General features: G+C 33.6%; 1 protein-coding gene across 1 annotated transcript in view; it reads left to right on the top strand.

Annotated features, from left to right (window-relative positions):
- Positions 1-25,945, top strand: part of LOC115881206 (photoreceptor-specific nuclear receptor-like) — a 75,200-nt gene that overhangs the window by 21,044 nt on the left and 28,211 nt on the right. Inside the window, exons 2-3 of the mRNA XM_030898617.1 lie at positions 2,121-2,385; positions 20,660-20,763. Of these exons, the coding sequence (XP_030754477.1) occupies positions 2,121-2,385; positions 20,660-20,763 (369 nt within the window). The remainder of the gene's footprint in view (positions 1-2,120; positions 2,386-20,659; positions 20,764-25,945) is intronic.

Raw genomic sequence — 25,945 nt, 5'->3', positions numbered from 1 at the left:
GGGGTGTTTTTCAAAAATATGCATTTTTGACAAATCGCTGTAACTTTTTTGCTTTGGAAAATTTTGTATTTTTATGGAAACATTTCCAAAGCACCTTTTTACGTAGAATTTAATGGTTTCAGTATAATTTTTTTAAAATTAATAATTTAAGAATTATCAACAGAAAATTTGATTTTTTATATGGGACACCCTGTATATTTTTAATTTATTGAAAACAATTTAAAATTACCTTTCCAAAAATGTAACACACTTGATATTTTGCTCGATTCCTCTTCGAGATATAGAGTATATAGAAATTCGCCCGCTTTAAATAAGTAGGATTTGAACGGCACCGGCTGTAATGCAAAAATATTCTAGTTGTGAGCATCAATTAAAACGAAAATAATATTTGCTATGAGAGATGCAGAATTTTATAACAATTTAAAATATATTTAACCAACATCAACACATTTAAACTATATCTAATAACAATAAAAATAAATAGCAAACCAAGATATGAGATTTTGCTACAGGTGTTCGACATATCAACCGTCTTATGTTATGGACAGACGGGGCAGTTTTTGAACATTTCTCGCGGAATTCATTAACTCAGTGGGGGTGAAAGATATCCTCTCATAACTGCTAAGTTTTTCTAATTCTTGTCTAGATTATACGGAATAATAAGGAACCTTTATTCTTCCGCAAATATATCCATAGGATTAGATCCATGGGCACTAAGTCAGGCGGCCTCGACGGCCAACGGCTGGGATCTTTGTTAGCTATTCAATTATTCTTGGAATTGGCTGCAAAAATTTGCTGATAACTTCATCGTTCAGAGGCGGTGCGTCGTCTTGCTGGAAAAATATGTTTTCGAGTTCAATTAAGGGCATATCATCATTAAGGGGTCCAAAGCCTACTAATTAAAAGTGGCGAACTTTTAAAAATTCTGTATTTCGAAGGGGATTATAACAAAATATCAAGTGTGCTATATTTTTGGAAAGGTAATTTTAAATTCTTTTCTGCTAATTAAAAATATAGAGGGTGTCCCAAATAAAAAATCAATTTTTCTGTTGATAACTCTTAAATTATTAATTAAAAAAATATATGCTTAAACCATTAAATTCTACGTAAAAAGGTGCTTTGGAAATGTTTTCATAGAAATACAAAATTTTCCATAGCAAAAAAGTCACAGCGGTTTGTTAAAAATGCACATTTTTGAAAAACACCTCGTAACTCCGAAACGGTAACAAATATTGATGTGCGATTTTTACCATCATGTTTTTGATGAAAATTGAGCTCCAGACACCGATATTAGTTTTCGTCTATCTCCTATAGAAAAGGGTGTTTCCATTTAAAAGCGTCGAATTTGACCCACCCTGTACAAGAAATATTTATGGAAGCGATAAACATGTTAAACTATTTATGTTTATTTACTGCTGGCTTATGTTTTGAAAAAAAAAGTTTTGTTAAAAATGATTTGTTTTATTTCAACAAGTTTTGAGTATAAATATTTTTAAGAAAGTAAGAAAAACCATCAATATAGCGTTAACATAAGTTTTTGGTAAATTCTAGACATTTGGACGAGGTCTCAAAAAAGGTTTCACCTGTGCCTCTTTTTTACCTTATTGTCTCTCTTCTATTTTTTATTTTCATAGTTGGCAGCCATATTTTAAACCCTTTTGAAATCTTTAATAAAACATTCAGGGCCGTATTTTAAAAAAAAGAAAATTGATGATAGCAGTTCAAAGACGAACTAACGGTTTGAAAATCTGAGAACACCATATTGTAAAACAAGAAAAGAAGCTACAAGAATGCGAAATTTAGTTTGAGTCATTTGAAGTTGACATGTGATTTATCAATCGATTCAGAATTTCATTTTCTATCGAATAAAGTAGAAATATCCCGGGGGTTCCATTTAAAAATCAAAAGTCGTAGTAATTTCCGGTGAAACAGGAAGTGACTGGAAACAATTGAAAACGTCAATCAATCCTGATTTACAAAATTTATTTATTTATAGTAGTCAATTTATTTTTCTGAAAAAATAAAGAAATTATAGGCGTGAGCTAATTTTGAGGAATTGATATAACAAACACAAGAAAATAAAGTAGCCAAAGAAAGTTAAATTACATCTCCTTTTTCAGATTTAAGAACATCGCCTGGCAGTGTCGATTGCTACACCCCAGACAGCGACCATCCGCTAGCCCTCTGTTTGCCTAGTTCCCAAACCTTAGTACAGGCTTCCAGAACACCTCCACCACCATGGAGTCTTCCCACCAAGAAAGGAACTCCTGGTCTCATTTGCGTGGTATGTGGGGATACCAGTTCTGGCAAGCATTATGGTATCTTGGCATGTAATGGATGTTCGGGCTTCTTCAAGAGGTCGGTGAGAAGAAAATTGATATACAGGTTAGTGTTTTTGTCATCACCTTCTTTTTTATTCTTCATTTTAGTGACGTATTCTCTTTGGTCATAGAATTATTATACAAAAGAGTTAATACTTTTGAATCATTTTCTTCAGTAAGTTTAAAGTTAAACCCCGGTTGATACGGTACAAGTGTACTTGAATCAAGTGCTGGAATTGGTTAGGTCAGGTTAGGGTTAGGGTTAGTTAGGAGAATGGTTAGGAACTGAACGCTGTGCGTGTCTTACTTGGACATTATATGAATCGTATCAACTGATTTAACATTTGTTGATACGATCTAAGCAGCATCTAAGACCAAACATTAGAAAGCATGCTAAGCAGCATGATATACAGGGTTTTTCAAAAAACATGTTCCATCGCTCGTGGGGAGATTCCTCACGTAAAAATAAGACTTATTTTTCAAATCAACATAGGTCCGATTCTGCTTTGTTTCGTAGCTACAGGGTGTTAAAGTCTTAATATTTTTTCGTTTTATTGTAATTTTCTTCTAAGTACTTTTAGCGTTTCGAATGAAATTTTGAGGGTAAAAGTTACTGTAAATGCGACATATTTTAAAGCTAAAAAAGTGTTGACATTTTACCAAGGACGTGCATATGGGTTACCACTGGAATATTTTTTTAAAAAAAGCATGTACGCCACTGACTTTTTTTCTCTTGTTAGCTAAATAGTGTAAGCCGTGTAATGCTGATTAAAAGTTGTTTCTTGATATTTTGTCGATTTCGGCCTCCTTGATGAGATAAACGCAATTTTATTAATTTGCCTTGATCCAAGAGTCTAATAGCAACCTTTAAAAAAATAATATCATTAACTTGCGAAAGTTTTAAATAAGTACTCATTGATTCCTCATCGAAAAATACGAAAAACAGTTCCTATAGATATGGGTATGGAAATGCATAATTTTAGAGTTACAGGATGCTAAAACTTTTTAAAATTAGGTTTTTTGTAATTATCTTAAATACCATTATTCTTTTATTTAAAATTGCTGTAGGTTTGACTAATAGTAATAATAACTAAGAGTAATAATTTATTTATTTAATAATAAATTAGATAAAATATATAATTTATTAATTTTATTTTTTATTTAATTTTATTAATAGAGATTAATAAAATTGCGTTTATCTCATCAAGGAGGCCGAATTCGACAAAATATCAACAGATATCTTTTAATTTGCATTAATCGGCCTATACAAATTTAATATCAAAAGAAAAAAAGTCAGTGGCGCACATGTTTTTTTTTTCGAAAAATATTCCAGTGATAACCCGTATGCACGTCCCTGATGAATATGTCGACATTTTTTTGGCATTAAAATATTTAGCACTTATAGTAACTTTTACTCTCAAAATTTCATTCAAAACGCTAAAAGTACTTAGAAGAAAATTATAATAAATCGAAAAAATATTAAGACCTTAACACCCTGTAGCTACGAAACAAAGTAGAATCGGACCTATGTTAATATGACAAATAAATCTTATTTTTACGTGAGGAATTTTCCCACGAAAGATGGCACATGTTTTTTGAAACACCCTGTATATGGCCGACGACCACGGTTTAGATCCTGCGGTAGCAAAGTAGGCTCCGTCCAGATTAGCGTTAGCAGCAAAGAGAGACGTTTCAACACCAATTTGTTAATTAACATAAGATAATACAAAAGGCGGAGTTGAAGTAAAACTTCCTATCTCAACCAAAAATCTCTTCAGTACTAATTTCCACGGTTTGTTCTGTAAAAGAAAATACAGAAAACTCCTCTGATTTCCTTGTTAGAATTCCTGTAGGGAAAGGCGAGCAACTGAGGCCGGCTTAAGTGGTCTTACTTTTTTTATTGTACTTTGACTCACACTAATCATTTTTCGGAGATCTTTTTTCCCACCACCACCGACAGTATATCTTCAATTTAATGGCTTAGGATATGTCTTTTCTCCACACCCCATCATTTTCTCTCCTACTTGCACTCGGATATGAAAATGGATGATAGAATGAGAACAAAAAAGAAGCAAAGAAAATGTTTTCTCTCTTTGTCCTGTGTCTGAAACTTCTCTGTGTATACAGGGTGGACTATTAATACGTTGAGAAATTTTACGGCGAGGTTAAAATAAATATATTTTAAACATCCGATAGAAATTTAAGACCTATATGATATTTTAAGTTTGAACAAAAGTCAAAATTATTTGTTTAAAAAACGTTTTAGTGTGGGTTTCCATGTGACACTCGTATTTGACTTTATGTAATTTTATTGGTTTATTTCAAAAATGACAGTTCATATTTAAATATGATTGGAGTGACGGAACCATGGACGATGCATTTCGGATGCATATAAACTCAGCTTTAAAAACGTAACATATCTCAAAAACTATTGTATCGTATCATTAAAGATTTTGCTATGAACTTCTAAAGAGAAAGCAACGAGCTTGTCCATAACGATGCACGAGGTAGGTTTGTATTAAAAAAAGTTGGCGTGGCTACGGTAAGTCCTAAGTACTCCATTTCAAGTTGTTGACAATGGTAGGTTGACATGACATCAAGAGTTGACATTGGTAGCCGGTTAGCAATTTCTTTACACTTTGAAAGCGTGTGAACAGACTATACCGAGGGCGTCTCAAAAGTAGCTCACCCCTATAACTTTTTTATTTTTTCGGATAAAAAAAACGAGATTTGGTATGTTAGTATATGACATAAATTAGGATTGATTGACGTATTCAATTATTTTCGGCTACTTCCTGTTTCACCGAAAATGACTACAACTTTTGTTTTTTTAATGGCACCCTTTGTATTTTTTTGCTTTATTTCCTAGAAAATGACACTCTCTATATGACATATCCTTTTCGCTTAAAACAAAATTGTATTTTAAATTTCAATATAGAGTGCCATGGCTGTGTTAGAAACGCCAATTTTTAATCAAGGAGCCTTAGAGAAATAGGTTTGATCGTCTAATGATTTTAGTTTTTAGTGTTTTGTATTGGCCGGTAAAAAAAGATGCCCAAATTGTGTTTTAACCATATCTCAATTTTTTCAAATGGAACGAGGGTCGCTCATTAGCATATTCGGAAAAAGCATTTTTTACGAATAATTTGGTACCACACACTTGGTATTTCGAGTCAAATTGACGTTATGAATCGCGTGTTGTAATTTCAAATAAATTATATTCGAAAATGTCGAAAGTTGACATATGATATCGTCCTATTGCTGCCAAAAGTTACTAACGTTTTTCCGAACAACCAAATTCAATCACTAACTATGTTTTGAATTGGAGAATCGATTGCAAAAGTCATATTAACTACGATTTCTGGCTATTTATATTTTATTTTAATACCGAATAGTTACTAACTATAACATCTTTATGTAATGCAATTCATCTTTAGACGCATTTTTCTCGGAAGTAATAAAAAGTAAGTTAGTAACTTTTGGCAGCAATCGAATAAAGTAACAAAATACCGAGAGTGCCATTTAAAAATCAAAAGTTGTAGGCAATTTCCGGTGTAACAGGAAGTGGCCTAAAACAATTGAATACGTCAATCAATCCTAATTTATGTCATATACTAATACACCAAATATCGATTTTTTATCTGAAGTTATAGGGGTGAGCCACTTTTGAGACGCACCCGGTATATTATCAACCTTAGTAAAGGTATTTGTTTAAAAATATATGATTAAGTATTTGTTTAAAATGAATGAAAAATTAATAGCATTGCTAATAAGTTTTGAAGTAGTGTATAGTCAGTTCCAGAAAATATGACGATTGTATCGTACATGCATCGTACTGAATATTCCAATGAATTGAGAAATAACCTTATTGCGATTGTAAATACATTCAGTAGTCCTCACCACTTTTTAAAATGCATAAAGAAAACATTGTCTATCTTTGTTTAGTACAAAAAAAGGGCCGTCTTTGGTTCTGTTCTCAGACAATACATTAAAAAGTTGTCTTATTCTAACACATTTAGATCAATATACAATCTATCTCTTTCGTGAATCAAAGTATAATTTTGAAGATAAGACTTTTTAGGAATTGTAATTAATGAAATATCGAAATAAAAAGGAAAAAAATTAAGTTAAATATATATTAGTTAATTTCAAATCTTTTGAGTGAAGTCTAGCTTGAGAAAAATAAAAAAATCTACTAGATTGAAATCGCCATATCAGATTTAGCGGAAATGTTACGAGTTAGAAGATTAAACAATGCTTAATAGAAATTGAAATTAGGTACTCCGTATTACAAAAGGAATTTCCTCAATACTTTTTCGTTATCCTTGATGACCACCCTGTACAAGCAAGAGCGAGAGAGAAAGGGACATCACAAGACGGAGGGCGAAGATGGAACGTTGGCCGGGCTTTGTCGGACTCAAAGGACGTATTTTTCTAAATCCCTTTCGCAGAGAGCCGAGCACCGCTTTTCCATTTTTCCCATCTGGCACAGCCGGAGATGGCTGGATGGTGTTGTCCCCCTTCCAACGCCGAAGCGCTCGCTGGTGAGAAAAGGCGGGAGGCTATGGGATTTTATTTACTTCCGAGGCAAAGGAGCGGCGGGCGGCTTTTAAAATGGAGAAAGAAGAAGGAGGAAGGGAAAAGATGAAAAAACGGTTTGGATGTTTTCGGGAGATCGAGTTCGGAAAGTCAAATTAGTAGGATGGGTGAAGGTTCCTGCGACTTTAGTCAGAAGTTTATGTTATAGATAAAATTATTTGGTTAAAAATTAATTAATAACCATATCGTGTAATAAACTGGTACGACTGATATCGGAGATGAAGAACCGTCTCAAATACTGCCTTTTGTCAAAACCCTCAGTCTGTAATCATACTATCAAGTACTATAGTGTAGTTATAACTCAAGAAAAGGGGAGACAATAGATCTAGAAGGTCGTGGTGATTAACATCCCCCCTCCAATACAATCTACAAACCTACAAGATGATTTTGTGATACCTGTTACGCTGGACGAACACAGAAAGAGCAAAACAGTTATAGCTTTGGTGCATTCTCCGCCGGTGCCCCCTGCCACCATCGGAGAATATCGTAAAAAACTAGCATGTACAAATACACGGGTTTAAACAGTGAGTATATGAAAAATTTATTATTTATTTATTCTAAAAATGTTAGGAAGTATAATTTGTGAAAATTCTAAAAATAAAAAAGGAAGTATTTTGATATCTTTAAGGTCTAACTTGTATTATACTTTATTATTCCAGTTAAAAAAAAATTAGATGAGTTCAAATATGGTAGCGAGCATAGTTTTAATTACCGGTTTTGCTAGTGGGGTATAATTGGAGCTATTTCGTCTATAACGAAATTTTTTAAAGGTACATAATTATAATTTTAGATGTTCATAAAACATTTAATCACTAGTTAATTAAAAAAGTATACCATTAATATTGCAAATTATATTTTATCCTCTCATAGAATACCTATGTCTATTTAATTTTTTGATTATGTAACGAGCACTTCGTTTACTCACTTGTTTCGTCGAACTGCTTGAATTCATTTTTGCTATTGATCAAATCGGTGTGAGAAACTATGAAGCTATAAAATGTTGTTTCGGGAGAGTTGAATATCCGGGAAAGTTGAGTTCTTGAATGTTATTGCACCTAACAACGCCTTAATTACGCTCTCCTTTACGCGTTACCATTTTTTGTCAATTTTATTAACATTTGAAATTGTCACAAGACAACAAGACGCATGATTGGCATGATTCGAATTCTTTTTCGCTTATTTTTTACTACCCGAAACAGCGTTACATCGTACAATAACTGCACTAGCAGAAAACTAAAATACTTAAATATTATGGCAAAACTATCATTTTAATATTATTTTAATGCGATTAACATGACGGCCGCGACGCGGCGGCGTGAACTATATACGGATAATTTCTGATTTTTTCCATTGAAGCGCTGCAGTCGGAACTTGTTGAAATCAACTGAAATGCACCAAGCCTATAGTTATAAACTTCCCTGCCTCATAAAGATAAAGGTATGTGTCATAACTGCCATAACTGTTATATGACTATTACATGAAAATGTCATTTATGTTAGTATAGTTAGGTAGAAAAATGAGCATAGAGCTCAAGTCACCAAAATGCAATACTTTGTTATCAACAAATTCCATTTTTATTAGCCAGTTCTAATTTTTTTCTTATCGATAAAAAATAACGAAAAGTCCAATAACGAAACGAAGCATTTTAACAAAGAAAATTTGCCAAAACTTTAGATACGCCTCTGGCTTCCATCGGAATGACATAATAGAATATCCTGGGCGATAAAAATAATAGAAATCGATCTGGAAATGGCTGCTGTTTCGTCGTCGACTACGACGACACCGGGATTGGAAAACTTTTAACGAATGGGATTTGGAAAAAATGATGTAATTTGTAGCGCGAGGATTTCGCCTTGTCTCGGTTTGATAGCCCCCTAAGGCTCGCGAAGAAACAAGCCCCGCATTTATTGTGATTGCGTTATGAGACCCGACCGATATATACGACTTCAAAGGGAGAACGACGCGGAGGAGGGGGAGGAGGATCTATCTCGCTTTTGTTTCCGAACTTTTTCTCGTTAAAGAACAAAACTGGAGGATTGCCTAATAAATTAAGAATATGGGGATTCTGGATGGAAAGTTTTTTTTTCTTTTTTCATTTCTGCAACCATTTTTGAAGTGAAACTTTTTACGCGCTCTGGGAGTAAAACTCCAAGGCCGTGACACGAGACGTCAGACGACACGCGACACGACAGGCAAGAGGAAAAATGGTAAGGTCAGGTTACGGCTTAGAAAAAATCGTCCGATTTAAATGAAATTGGGTATGTTGATACATTGGACCAAAGTAGACAAGGGAAGAGAGAGGACGCGTAATAGACATCTACGGCCAATATCAAATTTTGTGATTTGTCCGGCTCCTAAAAATGGCGTCCGATTGCGGGTCTTTTGTAGTTTGTGCCGTAAAAAGCTTTTTAAAGACTTGAAATTATTATTATTTAAATATAGTGATTTGTTGTGCTTCCAGCTGTAAAAGCTGTAATGAGAGAAAAGACCAGGAATCACCTTTCACAAACGGCCTTGGAGTGGAGCCTAGCAATTTTGCGCTCACAGAATTTCTACTGGTATTAACCGTCCCCTCTATTTCCTTGTCTAAAACTAAAGCCAACTTGACCGTGTACGACACACGTGTCACTGTGACAGTTATTTTGACGTAAGAAACGTCAAAAGTTGATGGCGTCGGAGCGCGATCAAATTTGGTGGGTAGGCTATATTAGCGACGGTGCACACGGTCCCACCCTGCAAATTTGGACACGACGTTTCGTTTACATCTTCATCAGGGTGGGAGGTGGTAATAAGGATTTGATATTGAACAAAAAATGTGAGTCGATCTCGGCATAATTGGGGACAGGCTACAGGATGACTCCCTCGACGCCCACGTCATTGTTAAGTTTGAAAGCTTATCAATATTGTAACGATGAATAGACTAAATATTAAAAAAAAACAGACCCGGACTTGAAATCAGTTTAAATAAATTGTGTTCAACTGTCTGTCTGAAACAAAAAAAAAATTAAGTTTGGTATATCATTGTACTCAGGAGACCGAGTTCTTTCAAAACCGGAAATAAAAAATGCGGGTCCGTATTTAAAAAAATTAAGTTGGCCTCTGTATCTCACAAATTATCAACTAATTTGAAAAGCTAAAAATACTATCAGATAGCCCTTATAAAGTGGCTATGAGAATGTGCAATTAGTTCTTTGATTTTCTTAAAAATAACGACAGGAAAAAATAATATTAATTTTCAAAAAAATCTATTTTTTCCAAAAAACTCAGCAACCCTTGAAATTATTATAACTTTTTTGATGGTATCTTGGTGAACATCCCAAAGCGCAACTTTGCCCCAAATTAACCATGTTCGTATCTATTACGGTTACCGAGATACCAATGCTCGTATCTCGAATTTGTAGCACCCTGTATATATTTCAAAAATAATACCATTTTATAAAGTAATGTTTGTAATGAAATTTAAAATCTATATCATATTTTTAAATATTAATCTGATAGAATAAAAATTACTATAACAAATAACAAAATTAACCAAAAGGTGATTTAAGACTGAAAATATTACGATATATTGCACATAAGGTTGGTACTTATCTGTGAGAGATGCGGTCTCTACACTCATCCAGCATACATCCTAGACCAAAACACTTAAACTGTGATCAGAAAAGGACATCCACATCGAATACAGTCATGATTATATGCCTCGGGAAACACGGGAGGCTTTAAATTTCTATGAGAAGAACGTGGAGGCCGGAAGAGAAACCTTAAAAAAACTTGAAACTCAGTACCCTCTTTGAAAAAAAACACTATAACCTCGAAACATTTCGAGGGGTTCCATGATTAACAAATCCATTCTATCCTCTAGCAAACATTTTGGAGTGAAATAAAAAAATATGTATCAGCAAACATGCAAAATATGGTTAAGGTTGAGTTGGTCTCGGCAAAACTCTATCAGGACTTAGACCAGGTTTGGATCGGGAGAACTTGAAGAGGCTTGAAATCATATACCATCATATACCTTAGATCACATTATAAAATAAGTAACGCATTTTAAAAACGTTACAATATTCACTTTTCGATAAATTTCAACCTGATTAACATTTTGATTCATTAAAAATATATTATGGTAGGTATGTATTAGTTCACATCAGCCATCTATACGTATTATGGCATATCGATCGACATAAAATGTTATGATTACCGTATTCGGTCACTAAATTTCTACCAAAGCTATAAAATATTTTATTATCAATTGGAAGAAATCGAAGATTTTATTTCGAAACTTTTGGATTGATGGCTAACCATTTATAAACTATAATTCTTGAATGTGTTTCATATTTTATATAGCAGCATTTATTTATCAACTGTTTTCTATTATTTTTCGACAATACTATTTTGTAAAACTTTTCGCAGTTAATCATGAAGATGCAATTGTGACTGGAATTCAAAAAACTGGCAAATGTACTATTCTTGTCTCTTTTTCCCTCTCTTGATGATTCCATAACCAATATTATAATACAATATAATAAATCAACCCAAACCAAACCAATCAGTATTATATAAAAAGTGTTTGTAAGTCTAGAACTATGTTCAGAAGCGTCTGTATTATGTTCAATTTGAAACAGCAGTTCTGTGATTATTTACTCAAAGAAATTCGAAACGGTTATTCGAAATAATAACGTGTAACTCCGTGTAATCCGTGTAACTGTTTTGAACTGTTGCAGGTGGTACTGAATCCAATTTACTCGAGTTGTTTCAACATGTTGAAATGATAAGAATAAAAGTGAAACTTCAAATTTTTTCTCAAAACCTGCATGATTTTTGGGTCAAAAGGATGCAGGAATACCCTCAGTTGTCGAGTAATGCTGTGAAATGTTTTGTTCCATTTGTAACATCATATTATTTAAGTGAGCTAAGTTTCTCATCTATGACTGCCATTAAAAAATAGCGACAAATCTTCTCTTACTTGAAAACGATATAATTATGTGTATCTCAAATACACAGTCGAGATTTGAAAGAACACTAGCTTCAGAAAAACAAGTACAGGGTGAGTCAACGATAGAGTAAAGTCCATTATCTCATTTGTTTCGAGGTTTACAAAAAATGTTAAATATATAAGTTATAGGGAAGGTTAAGATACACATTTTAAAATTATTATATAGTATACAGGGTGTTTCAAAAAATGTAGCGGATATAACATATGTTTTTTTAAATGCAACACCCTATTTTTTATTTTATTTTTAGATTCTGCATAAAATTCCATAACTTTTTAGCCGACCATACCAATAGGTATGGTAGGCTATTAAGATCGGCAAAAAAAAAGTTTTTTTAATTTCACTCAAAATGAGTTATTTGGGTCATAAATGACCTGAATACAAAATATTTTCATGGTGTCTGTCTGTCTGTCGGTCTGTCTGTCCGTCTGTCCGCCTGCCGTCTGTAACACGATAACTCAAAAACCGGTGAACCGATTTTAACCAAATTTGGCACAAAATTACTGTGGCACATGAGAATCTGGCCACTAGTTTTTGGTGGGGGTGGGGGGTTGGTAAGGGGGTATGGGAGGGGGTTAACAAAAAATGTAGCGGATATAACATATGTTTTTTTAAATGCAACACCCTATTTTTTATCTTATTTTTAGATTCTGCATAAAATTCCATAACTTTTTAGCCGACCATACCAATAGCTATGGTAGGCTATTAAGATCGGCAAAAAAAAAGTTTTTTTAATTTCACTCAAAATGAGTTATTTCGGTCATAAATGACCTGAATACAAAATATTTTCATGGTGTCTGTCTGTCTGTCGGTCTGTCTGTCCGTCTGTCCGCCTGCCGTCTGTAACACGATAACTCAAAAACCGGTGAACCGTTTTAACCAAATTTGGCACAAAATTACTGTGGCACATGAGAATCTGGCCACTAGTTTTTGGTGGGGGTGGGGGGTTGGTAAGGGGGTATGGGAGGGGGTTAAAAATTTAAAAATATCGTAACTCCAAAATTACAGTAGCTAGCGAAACGCGGTTTTCAAATTAAGATTAGGAATAATATTTGCAATAAAATTTGTAATAACATCAAAATCAGTCAAAGTCGTTAAAGTCAGTCAGTTTTTAAATAAAAAAATGGAAAAATTAAATAAAAAAAAGAGCTTAGAAAAATCTATCAGAAAAAATGAAAATATATAGGGTGTATCATTTAAAAAATTTGAGATTTTTTAATTTTAAGTACCTAGCTGAAATATTTTGAACACCCTGTAGCATTTAACTAAAATATCTTTAAATATAACTTTTTTTTTTCATCTCTATAAAACTCTCATACCAAATTTTGGTATTCCACCTTCATAAACAATGGTATCAATGACAATTTTTTCCCGCAGTGTAATTTGAAATTTGTTTAAAAAAATTAAATATTACAAAAACTATAAATTTTAGGTATATAACATTATATATAAAAAAAGTTATGGAATTTTACGCAGAATCTAAAAATAAAATAAAAAATAGGGTGTTGCATTTAAAAAAACATATGTTATATCCGCCACACTTTTTTGAAGCACCCTGTATACTCTACTATACTATAAATTTAAAATATGTATGTTAACCTTCCCTATAACTTTTATATTAAACATGTTTTTGTAAACCTCGAAACAAATGAGATAATGGACTTTACTCTATCGTTGACTCACCCTGTACATGAGTCTTATATAATATATTTGACTTTTATTTGTCTCTTTTGTTTTTACGGACTTATTATATTTTATTTTATGTTTTGTTTGGTAATTATTTGCTAATTTTTCTTTACGGCGTTATTAAAATAATAGTAAAATCGGTAGTTGCCTACCACATTCAAAAAATGGTTGGACATTCAAGACTCTTATGGGTTGTATTTGAGAATGAGGCTGCTTTTTGTCTTACACCTGAAGTAGACCTACCGGAACCAGCACCAACTCGCGACATCCACCCGATCCAAAATCAATTAGAGCGTCTGCATGCGTCGTCGGTCCTCGTCGTCGCCCTCACCCCGTCCGTCGGTCGGCGCCGTTCGCCCTTTGTGTCCCGTAATCCGGTTATAGAAATCGAATCACCAATTCGTTACCGGAACGATCGGTCAATAAGTTGGAGCGAGAGGCGCGCAGAGCGGACGTGGACGGCCATGCTGCTTGCGTGACTGCGAGATGCGGCTTAAAAAGCACGGAGAGTAGCGATTATGAGTTCCAAAATTCGTTATTTTTACGATGATTCATTTCTGATGGCTTTTAGGCATACATTGGACCGTTTATTTTGAAAGTGATGCAAGTCCATTTTCTTTAGTTTCGAGAAAACTATTTTTTTAATTGTCATATCTGACAATTAAAAAAAAATGTGTGTAGACTATGTGTGCATATTTGAAGTGAAACTTCTTACTTCTGTCCGTCTGAGTACTCTATTCGGGTGCTTTTATCCACGTGCCGAGTTTAGTTCCAATCGACCCATAATTAAGAAAAATCCTGATGACTTCGTCCATTTAGAGGCATCAGTTCGAAACGTCGGGGGCGTCATCCTGTAGCCCGTAGGTACTCATTTATGTTGAAATCGACCCACATTTTTCTTCAGTATCAAATCCTTAGTCCTACCCTGATGAAGATGTAAATGAAACATCTTGTTCAACTTTACAGGGTGGGACCGTCGCGTCGCTCACATAGCCTACCCACCAATAAATTTGGTCGCGATCGGACGACATCAACGTTTGACGTTTCTTACGGTAAAACTAACTGTCACAGTGACACGTGTCGTACACGGTCAAGTTGGCCTTGGTTTAATCTATTGACATACCAAATTTCATTTAAATCGGACGATTTTTTGATTTGATTAATTGATGATGGGATTTCGTAGTGGACGAAACGTCGTCAAAATATCGTGAAAAGATGGGACTTGCAACCAATTTACTTTAGAAGAATGTTTTTTTTGGAGTTTGGAAGAAGAAGAAGCAAATGTCGGGAGAGTAAACATTTATAATCAATTACCTCAATGTTATTTTCCAGTGAATTTCGACTTTGCGCAGTACACATAAGAAAATGACGGTAGATTTTAAAATGATATATTTTGTTAAGCCGGGCGCTCAATTATGATGCCACCGGTGCCGGTGGCCACTAACTCTGCCACCTCTCTATGGAAATTGGACTTAACCACTTTAATAATCATTGATTACACACTTTCTTTTACAGGCAAATTTTAAATTGAACAAAGCACTGGCATTTTTTAATAAATTAATTACTAACTAGTTATCAACAACAAGTATGTATATGTTACGGATAAAGTCCGATGTCCGGTTATTGTCAACATTAACAGGTTAATGTTTGGGTTTGGTTATGTTTTTGGTTGTTTTGTTTTGTGTTATTCTCGAGATTAATCGGGTAATGTCGACATTAACCGGACATCGGACTTTAACCGCAACATATAGACTAAATTAAGCTTAAATTGTGTCATATCTCATTTAAAAAAAAAGGACTTAGACCACTTTCAAAATAAATAACGGTCCATATCTAGAATGGTTCAGTTATATATCTGGAACAGTTCATAGAAACACATTCGCCAAAATTTGATTGAAGCATAGACAGGAAAACTATTAAAACTGTAATGGGTCTACTAACAGGGTATTGTAAACCTAATAGGCATTTAAAATATTTACAGGTGAATCTATGTGCAAACTAGGGTCTCCGGAACCGGAGCTGTTTTTTGGAACCGAGAGTTTTGGTACGCCTTAGTATTTTCGGTACTAGCTAATTTCTGTTCAGTGATGTTGCAATTTGTCGTCAAACAATGCAAAGGATGATTTTTAAAAGTAAAATCACAAACTAACTTAGTCTGTGGTAAAATTAGTAAAAAATTATTTTTTAATGAAAATTATATCAAATTATTAAGTAATCAGTCATGAGAAAATTGAAAAAAACATGAACGCAAGCGAAGAACAAAACACAGGTAACTTAAAATTCACATCAAACAACATAAACCAACTTAATAAATTTGAAAAAAAATTATATTTTTGAATTACAAATGCAAATGCCCATAAAACTTCATAGTAACTTCAAAAGAGAAAAGAAGTAAGCACAATAATAAATCGTATCACTACTTATTTAGGAGAGATTTTTCCTCTCTATAATAAGATCTCTGAACTTCTCGCCAAAATTATCATCGATTGTCATTCTCCAGCCCTCTTTGATTCCGTTTTTTCTTCGATCATACGATATTTTATGTTTTTATAGAAATTTGCATTTTTAATGGAAAATGTTAGTGGTTTTTTTTAATGTAGTTAAGTTGGTTTATGTTGTTCGATGTAAATTTTAAATTACTCATGTTTTTTTTGTTTTTTTTGCTTCGCTTGTGTTCATGTTAATTTTCTCATAATTGATTACTAAAATAAAATTTGATATAATTTTTATTAAAAAACTCAAATTTTTATCGATTTTACTTTTCAAAATCATGCCTTGCTTGCTGATTAACGAACTGCACCATCACTGAACAAAAATTAGCTAGTACCGAAAAAAACGGAAAATCCCGGTTTCTTATAGGCATGGTATCGAAATTCCCGGTTCCGAAAAACAGCTCCGGTTCCGCAAGCCTTAGTTGTAAGTAGAGATCGGCAAGACAAGAAATCTTGTCTTAACAAGCAATTTCTTGTCTTGTCTTGAAATATTTTCAAGAATTAAAAAAAATTTTGTCTTGACCATTTCTTGAGAGTTGATTTCTTGTCTTGATTCAAGAAATCTTGAAATTTCTTGATATCTTGACAAAACGGGAACCCCCGTTTAAAATTCGTTTATTAAAGGGGAACCCCCTATTTAAAAGTCGCGGTGAGATTGGTTAATGTGATGTTTATGCTTTATGCGTAAAATCGAGGGTCAGGCATCTAATTTTCAAAAAATTGAAAAACTTTGGGCTCATTATACTACAGTAGCCAAAATCATCAGATTTACATAATTTTGTTAATAATATATATGATGTTTATTTATATACTCAATATATTACAATGTATCAATAAATATATAATAAACATAAATTTACCTCTGAAAAAACTAAAAGTTTTTTGTGCGAGGTTTTCTATGCGATCAACAAATACAAATTCAGATTACATTCATACATACACTCTAAAAATATGACTAAAGTACAATATGTTAATCGTTTCCATAATATAATTCTGACCACTACTTATTTTTTCTTATTTTTCTATAACTTGCTATTGCTATCTTTATTAACATTTTTCTATAATACTCAAAAAAATATAATTCACAGAATAATTATCAACAAAAGAAAATATAAATAATAAAAACATATTAATCTTAATCTATAGTTAAAAATATCCTAATCTTTTTACAACGGTTTCACAAAAAAATAATTTATGAAGATTTGTTAGAATTCGCTCGCGTCCGATACGGAGGTGCTCGTTTCACGTTCGTTTCAGGAAATATATTAGATATGTCTTGCACCTTGCGTTTTCTTTCGGAACCCGGTATATCTTCTCTTGGTAGATCTTCGCTATTTCCAATATTATTATGATTTAGTAATTTTCCAGATTTTTGAGTTTGCAGTTTTTCTCCCTCAGTCTGCGATTGTGGATAATTGTATGGATTCATTTCTTGGAGAAATGACAACGTTCTGGATCCGGATGCTTCTTGATAATACTTTTCTTTAAAATCGCCACTAGTATAACTAATACCATCAATTACTAACTTATTTCCTTTTAGCTTAGCGTTTCTGTTTTGAGCTTTTGCTTCTTTCAATTTTTCGACTAAAACCTTTTTGTTCACTCTGTCTTCTGCTACTAAATCTTCGTCTATAAATATATTTGTTCCTCTGAGTTTTCCCTTGTTTTTAAGGAGTTCCGTCCTTTTTAAACAAGACACTAAGCTTATAAGGATAGGTCGATCTTTGGTTATATTTTTTCCAAGTCTGAAACACTCCGATAAATCTTCTATCTTCAAGTTCGAGTTTTTCTTTTACAAGATCTATTATGGATTCCACAAGATGTTCACTATTTCTCTCTGGCATTCCATATATTATCAAATTGTTTTTCTTTAAAAGTTTTTGTGTAAGATATACTTGATGTTCTAATTCCTTATTTTCTGTTTCTAATATTTCAATTTTACTTTGAAGGAAAAAAAACTGCTTATCAACTTTAGAGCTGAGATTATCTAGGTCTGTCTTGATGTTATCAATCTTATTGCAAACATTTTCGTTAATATTATTCAAGAGCGTGTATAAATCCCCTAATTTAATTTCTTGGGTCATTTTATCGATAAACAGCAGTAAATTTTGAGACATTTTGAGACACTTGACAACACCGTTGGGATGGCTTGTAAGGTTGCTTGCTAAATATTGCAAATTCTTTAAATTCTTCTATGTGATAGTATTTTAGAGATATTCAAAAACTACTTTTCGTGAAGTCTGAATCAACTGATTTTCACTCACCCGTTCTAACTTAATATACTTTATAACTTGTAATTTGAATTTTCTAATATATTTCATAGATAACTCCACTTTTTGAATATATTTAAGGGATAAAATTCTAATTCACATTAACACTTGACCTGCGACGTTGCCATCTTGACTAGCCAATTAAAATTATTATCTAACATTAAATTGAGTGATTGTGATGGCTCGTTAAGCAGCAAATCTGAGCCATTCGTAATTGAATCTGATTCAGAATACCTACCACCTCAGACACCTAGACGTAGAAGTTTAATTAGTGACTTTGACAGTATAGTGACGGTAATAATACTACTACAGATAAAAACAGTCAAAACAACAATGATAAAAGCTACTCTACTTCAGTTTCGTACAATAAAATGTATTATTTTTTTTTATTTTAAAAGTTTTACGTTAATTCAAAAAGTTTGTATGCCACTGAAGTAGACCCGCTTTGCAATTTTTTTTTATTCTAATATCGTAGGCCATAACATATCCAAAAAAAAACATTTAAAAATTAAAAAGTTATTAGGCATTAAAAAAGGTTCCAGTTTAATTTGGCCCACAGTATGTCAACTTTGGACATCCGACTTTGGACGTACCTACTTATATCAGGACATTGGATATCCGACAAAGTGCCGCCTCATACAAATATTTTTTGCTTAATAATTTCTTTATCCATCAATTAATGGATATTCATATAATATACAAATACCTAAGTAAATGAGTATTTCTTTTTTATTTTCAAGAAATTTCAAGATTTTCTTGATTTCTTGTCAAGAAATCTTGATCTTGAGAAGTAATTTCTTGTCTTGTCTTGAAAACCAAAAATAATTTCTTGTCTTGATCTTGTCTTGAAATCAAGACAAGATCAAGAAGTTGTCAATAAAATGACGACCCTTACACTTACAACTAGTGTAAGTCGTTGAGATTTGATTTCGGAATTAAATCAGTTACAACTTCTAGCATTCTTATTTCTAATGGAATATCGCTCGAAAAATTTCAACGAGTCACCACTGGAGCTGTATAAAATGGTCTCAGGTGGCGAAGCGAGCGTTCTACGACACTTGCCCTTCAAGTTTCGCTTGCGGGAAATATATAAATTAATTTCTTATTCGCCGCAGTGTGGCGTTCGTAGTGCCATCTCTGCCATTTGGTAAAGTCTGAAACAGATGTTGCTACTTCGTATCGCACTCCAGACTTTCGACTTTGTTGTCAGAAAATTAAAAATATTAATTATAGAATGTTGACTGTTGTCCATACTGACAAACAAATTTTGTACTATTAATATTCCTAGTACTATTAATTATAATTTTGTACTTTCTATTTCTGCACTCACTACCAACTTGTGTAGGTCCTTGATAGGATTGAAGCATAGTTCCTTCCAGCTATTCTCTGAACCAGGGATTACTGCACTACAGGTTATACGTATTCCCAGTACCTGGATCAAGAGAGGATTCCAATTATCCTTGCCCTGATAATTTAGTTCTGTGGCCTAGGATAATTTAATTCTGTTCCGTTCTCCCGGAGTTCTCAGTTCACCCAGACGAGTCTCGACGATACCTTTTTTTAATAAGTGTCCTAAGTGCCTCATAACTGTATGGGCATATATTGATGAGTTTACCTGAGTAAGCCTCCATTGATGCAGTGAGCGTTGTTTTCTTTGCCTCTGTTATGTTTAGACAAGCACGTCTTTGCACCTTGCTAAGGCTGAGCATTGTTGTTTGTTGTATTACCTTAGGCCACCATATCAAGGATGCATATGATACTGAAGGCCTCACTACCCCAATTTTTTCCACGAAGTCGTCTAACTTTAGTGTAGTCACCGCTCCTTCTGTGACATTTTTCAAATGTTGGTTCCAGGTCAATTTAGTATCTAGCTTCTCAGGTACTTGACCTCCCTCGAGAGAGTAATTATGTCAATGCAGAATCTTATAGGTCCTAGACTCTCCAAAATTCTTGGCTGGTGTTACTGTTTTTGTAGGACTAATATTTGGTCCCCCCGTGTCACACACGATTCCACAATCTTCAGGGCTATCTGCATTCGCTCCCTTACTGTGATATTATACTTACCTCTATTAAGGGTTCTTGATGACGATTAATTTTTTAGTTAAATGATAAATAGATCTAATCTCTAATCAAAAATAATACCAATCGTGAAGATGGCAGTTGATTTTAATAGATAACGTTCTATAAACGACAGAAAAAAAACATTCTATAAACGATATTATAAACATTAAAAAAAAACATTAAAAACTCACATTCCATAGAAACAATAATAATCTCAAGATAATGGTATTTAATTTCAGATGTCAAGCTGGTACTGGGCGTTGCATCGTGGACAAAGCTCACAGAAATCAATGCCAAGCTTGCAGACTGAAGAAATGCTTGGCAATGGGTATGAACAAAGATGGTGAGTCCCTTTCCATACTTTAGAATATTATTTTTTTAGTTACAGGGTTTAATTCAACGATATAAAAATGTTTATCTCACAAAATATGTATAAGCGATACCAATTAAACTTTTAGTTACATAAGCGAAGGCGCGATTTTTAAATTCATTGTTGGCAACCATGGCTAACTGGAATTTAAATTTCCCGCTGGGGATTCTGGTCGTAGCTCTACTGTAAAGAATGTCAAGGTGCCACATTTACTTATTTATTTCCTAGCATTGTCATTCGTTTTGACACTTTAGTTTTGTATTACGTCTTAGTTTTTGGTTTCAATGAATTGTGTTGTGATACTTAGCTTAAAAAACTTTTACTAGCAGACCTTGAAAGAGAACATTGTTCGCTTTAGAACCTTTATTAGTGCGAAGTGTACAAGATAGCTTAATAGCCGTTCCAAAAAATTTATCGCAACCTTATTAGAATATTTTGAACGGGAAAGCGGTAGTAATGGCCCTTTATGTCTCTTAAGTGCCCTTAAGGAGGTGAGTTTTGTTGATGTGAATAATAACGATTTATATACAATTTATAATTAATTTATTTTTGTTTCTTAAAATATTTTGATTAAAAGAAAATATGTAAAAGTGGACAACGCTGGGCCGGTGAAGCTTAATGTGACTAAAGGCTCACGTGACCAAAAATTTATTTGATATGATCTATAGATTATCTTACGTATTTTAGTGTTTTTTGCCTTAGTTGGTGCAATGAGATGAAATTGAAATAATTTGTAAACCCTTAACTCTTTCTAATCGTCTCTAAAACTAAAAACCATATTACCACCGCAAGGCGTAAGCTTCGAACAATAATTTCTTTGATCGTACCCGTTCTGTGGCCACACCACGGCCTCGTTTGACATAACAGACGACGCTCAATTATTTTGCATACGCGTCCGCGATGGCCACGTGTCCGCGTGCCCTCTTGCGGCCAATTTGACAGGCAAACGAGGCTTCCCGCCGCGATAAACGAAGAAGAAGAAAAAAAGAGGCGAAGCGCGGGCCGATGCCGTCGCTTCCCCTATTTAACCAACTTAAACTTGCTTCCCCTGTTTAAATAGCGACCAGCGTCGTTTTGCTAAAATAACGAATACAATGGAGTGATTGCGGGCGTTAAGTACATATGAAGGGGTAAAGTTTTCGATATTGTAGACAGAAGCGTCAATTATTATAGGCTTAAAATAATAATTTAGTGTCATATATTATGTGTCTAGGGTTGGCAAAATCTGGTATTTAACTTTTACTAGTTTTATATCAAGTTTTATACCTTATTATACCAAAAGGTATAATACTTTCGATTTAAAAAAATGGCAACGGCTTTTTGTTATAAAATAAATCTGTTATAACCAAACTTATTATTTATTCAATAAAACAAAATAAAAACGATTATTATTCTTAAAAAAAATTGTAAAAACAAAACCAATAAACAAACAAAGCAAGTCAAACTGGCTTTTTTGACTTGGAATAAAAAGTTTTGTACTAATTTCTGCGAGGGGCATATCGTCTTCGATCTCCAAGTATTGTATGTCCGTTTCCAAGTCACTCAGTTCAACTCCCTTGACACTCTTCGTCTCTGGAAAGCTACAACCTGAGAGTGTATCCAATTCCATTTCCTCCTCCTCTAACGTGGCATTATCCAACTCCCCTCCATGTAAAAATAAAAATTAAGAAGAAAAAACATTAGAAATTGTCAATATATACCTACCCTTTTGGATTTGTGAAGATGTCAAATTATTGCCCTCTTCATCTAGCTCCAGAAACCTTAAATTGTGTTCTACGGCAAGCAGCTTCTCAACAGTTTCGTTAGAAATTTTATTTATATCCTTGGTATGTATGCGAGATTGACAGGAAAACTCCCGTTCAACAGATGCGCTTGATTATGGAACCGACATTATTCTAATAGCTATTGTTGCAAGGTCTGAAACCTCTGAAAAATGCTGGAACATTTTTCACTACGTGACTGGATTGGACATGTTCTTGGCATCCCAGTATAGACAGGGTTTAAAATGGGTGTTCTTTTTGTATATATTTAAAGTATTAAGAAAATATATTTGAACGTCGTGCTTCATTTTCCCAAAATCCGTAATATTTTATATAAAATTCTAAATTCGAAACGACCTTGGTTTTATCTGTATCGTTAAGCGACTGTCCACCAAATCTGGGATCTAAGATATTGGCCAAATTGTGCGTGGATGTAACCATAAAATCTTCCCTTTGACGAATCAGGTCATTTATTTTTTTGGCATCTTGCTGACTAAAGTAAGAACCACACTGTTTAAGTTTTTTTTTTGATACCATTAAATATTTCTGGGACACTGGAAATTGAAGTCGAATTTGATTCGGCGAGTGCAATGCCATCAGCAACTGGCTTTAATAAGTCGTGTGTTATTTGTAATTTGCACCAAAACGATTTATTTCTGTTATCAGGCGTATTAAGGTCATTAGTATCAGTATCCATATCCAATATTCCTTTTCTATTTGCTGGCAACAAAGTTATCTCATCATCAACAGCTAGTTGTTTCAAGACCGTTTGAGATTTCGATACGCTAGATAACATCTTTACTAGAGAATACCAACGTGTATTTACTGGTAAAGACATTGTTGTCTCTTTTATTCTTTTCTGAGTAGCGTATTTCTTCATATATTCTTTGAATTTAGCATACTTCTGAAGAGAGTCTTGTTTTTCTCTTATAATCGATTTTGTTTTGTTTATTATCTTCTGGTATCGTATCTAGCTTACACAAATCCTGAGTGAGGAGGTTTAGGGCATGCGCGCTACATCCATAACAGAGAATGTGAGGATATTCTGATCTCGGTAATCTCCACATTGCCTTCATGTTACTAGCATTGTCGCTGACTATTGCAGTAAATTTCAAAGAGCTAATTTCTTCTATCACTTTTTTACTGATGTGAAACAAAAAAAAATAGTTTAATACAATTTGGTATAATATTGGATAAGTTTAAACAAAGTATAATACCAAGTATAATACTAATTATACAATTTGGTATAAAACCTTTGCCAACCCTATATGTGTCTTTTATGGTTCTAAAGTTACTAAACATTATGTATTATTTATTTTACACATAAGTTTCATACAATAAGAAACAGAGTCGCAGTAACCTTTAAAACGAAAATTCATAATTCCTGTGACGTTAAATATCGACAAAATTCAATAACAAATTCTCTTTTTTATTGGTCCAGAACCCTTTTGCGATGTGAGAAAAGCAGTCATGAGCATGGCCATAAAACCGAATCTGATAAGCAAAGCCACAAAAGACAGTGAAAGCTGTAGTGGATCTACAAACAGGGTGAATAGGCATCTAATCTAATGAGATTGACGGACAAAGTTAAGTGCAGGTTCTGTCAATCTGAAGAAGAAACAAGAGAACACATCTTATGTCGATGCGACAGCCTGGCAGATGTGCGGTTCTTTGTACTAGATAATGAAAGACTATTGACAGAGAGCTATGTGGAGGGAACCCTCCATATAGCCCTTTATCAATTGACTATCATTATCTAGTACTTGGAGTTTTTGAAAAAGATAGGTGTAGAGAAAATGGGGGCCAGAAGAAGACTAACACTAGATCTGAAAAGGTCGCAGTGGATCAGGCCGCCGATAGTCACCTCGAAAAATCTAATTTGATCTCACTCTTTTATGTACCACTTAAAAAAAATTGACATAAAAACTTGTTAAAATAAGTATTTAAATAGAAAAAGAGACAGAAAGCGCTACCAGACACGTCATCGTTCACACGCAACATGTTATACACATATATTTGTCCTATTCCCCTTGGTTTTTTAAATACAGAGCGCATTTAAAAATGTTGCATTTTTCGACCCCCTTCGTATCTCGTTTATCTCATAAGTTATCGAAAAGTTGAAAAATGAGTCCCATAGAGTTTTCCACTGAAAATTTCACACCTCTACTTTTCAACCAATAACATGCTTTAATGTTGACTAGTTACCATGGCAACTGAAAAAATTTCCGGAAATTTTTTCGAGGCGCCACGAAACTTTAGTGGAAATTTTTTGACAGTTGAAAAGGTAAACATAAGATCTACAATCATAATGTGAATGAACTACAATGTCTATATATTGAAATATTACCTATTTGAGTTTTAGCAATACCTTGGCCAACTTAACAAATTGAAATTATTTTAAAATGTCATGTTGGATTAATATTTTTTTTTCAAATTTAGGTGTGAAATTTTCTTACCGAATACCACGCAAGCTTAAATTATTCCTGGAAATTTTCTTTCGGGCACGAATATTTTAGGAAAATTATCCCTCGTCTTCGACTCGGGATAATTTTCAAAATATTCGTGCCCTCAAAAAAATTTCCGAAAATAATTTAAGCTCTTGTGATATTATAAGTGAAAACTCAATAGCGTAACTAGATTTTCGCTTGGATCTGTCATTCTTGAAATACGACCCAAAGTTAATAAATATTATATAATAATATAAGGTAAAAAATATTTAACTTTTTAACATAGGCGGTCGTTATAAATTAATTAATCAAAACAATCAAATAATTTATTCGATGGCAACGGCCCAGCTACGTCGAAATACCAGTTCCCATTAGAACACCGAAGTTAAGCGACGTAAGGCGATACTGGTGGATGGACGGGTTACCGGTTCGAAACTCTGTATCGTGCTGTTGTCCAAAAAAAGGCAAAAGTGTAAAATCTATTGACACACACTGCTCATTCACGCTGGTTCGAGGCCGGATGAGATCGGATATCTCGTCAGTAAGAGTCGATTTAGACACTTGCCAAGTCGGTAGACCATTGACCATGATATGGCCGAGGACCGTGGTTCGGATTCCGCGTAAACAAAGTAGTTAAAGGAGACGTTAACTGAAATCGTTACTTTACTTTAATTTATTCGATGTCAAGTTTTGGTTATTGGATATCCACGCTAGTTTCTGGTGTAGATAGAATTAGTGCACAAGTACATCAAAAATATCCGTAACTCTGACTGATAGAGTGTTAAATAAAAGCTGCGCAAGTTCATCTTGGGTACAGTTTATTAAGAAAACACGACGGAAAGCAAAATTATCTAGTTAAATTAAATAAAATAAAATAATAATGGTCTTTTAAACTAAGTTGATTTATGTTAAAAAGTTAAATAACGCATTTTTACCTCATTTATGAAA

This window comes from Sitophilus oryzae, unplaced genomic scaffold, assembly GCF_002938485.1.
Source record: "Sitophilus oryzae breed Bouriz unplaced genomic scaffold, Soryzae_2.0 scaffold_1701_pilon_pilon, whole genome shotgun sequence".
NCBI lineage: Eukaryota > Metazoa > Arthropoda > Insecta > Coleoptera > Curculionidae > Sitophilus > Sitophilus oryzae.
This window is presented reverse-complemented; position numbering and strand designations above follow the sequence as displayed.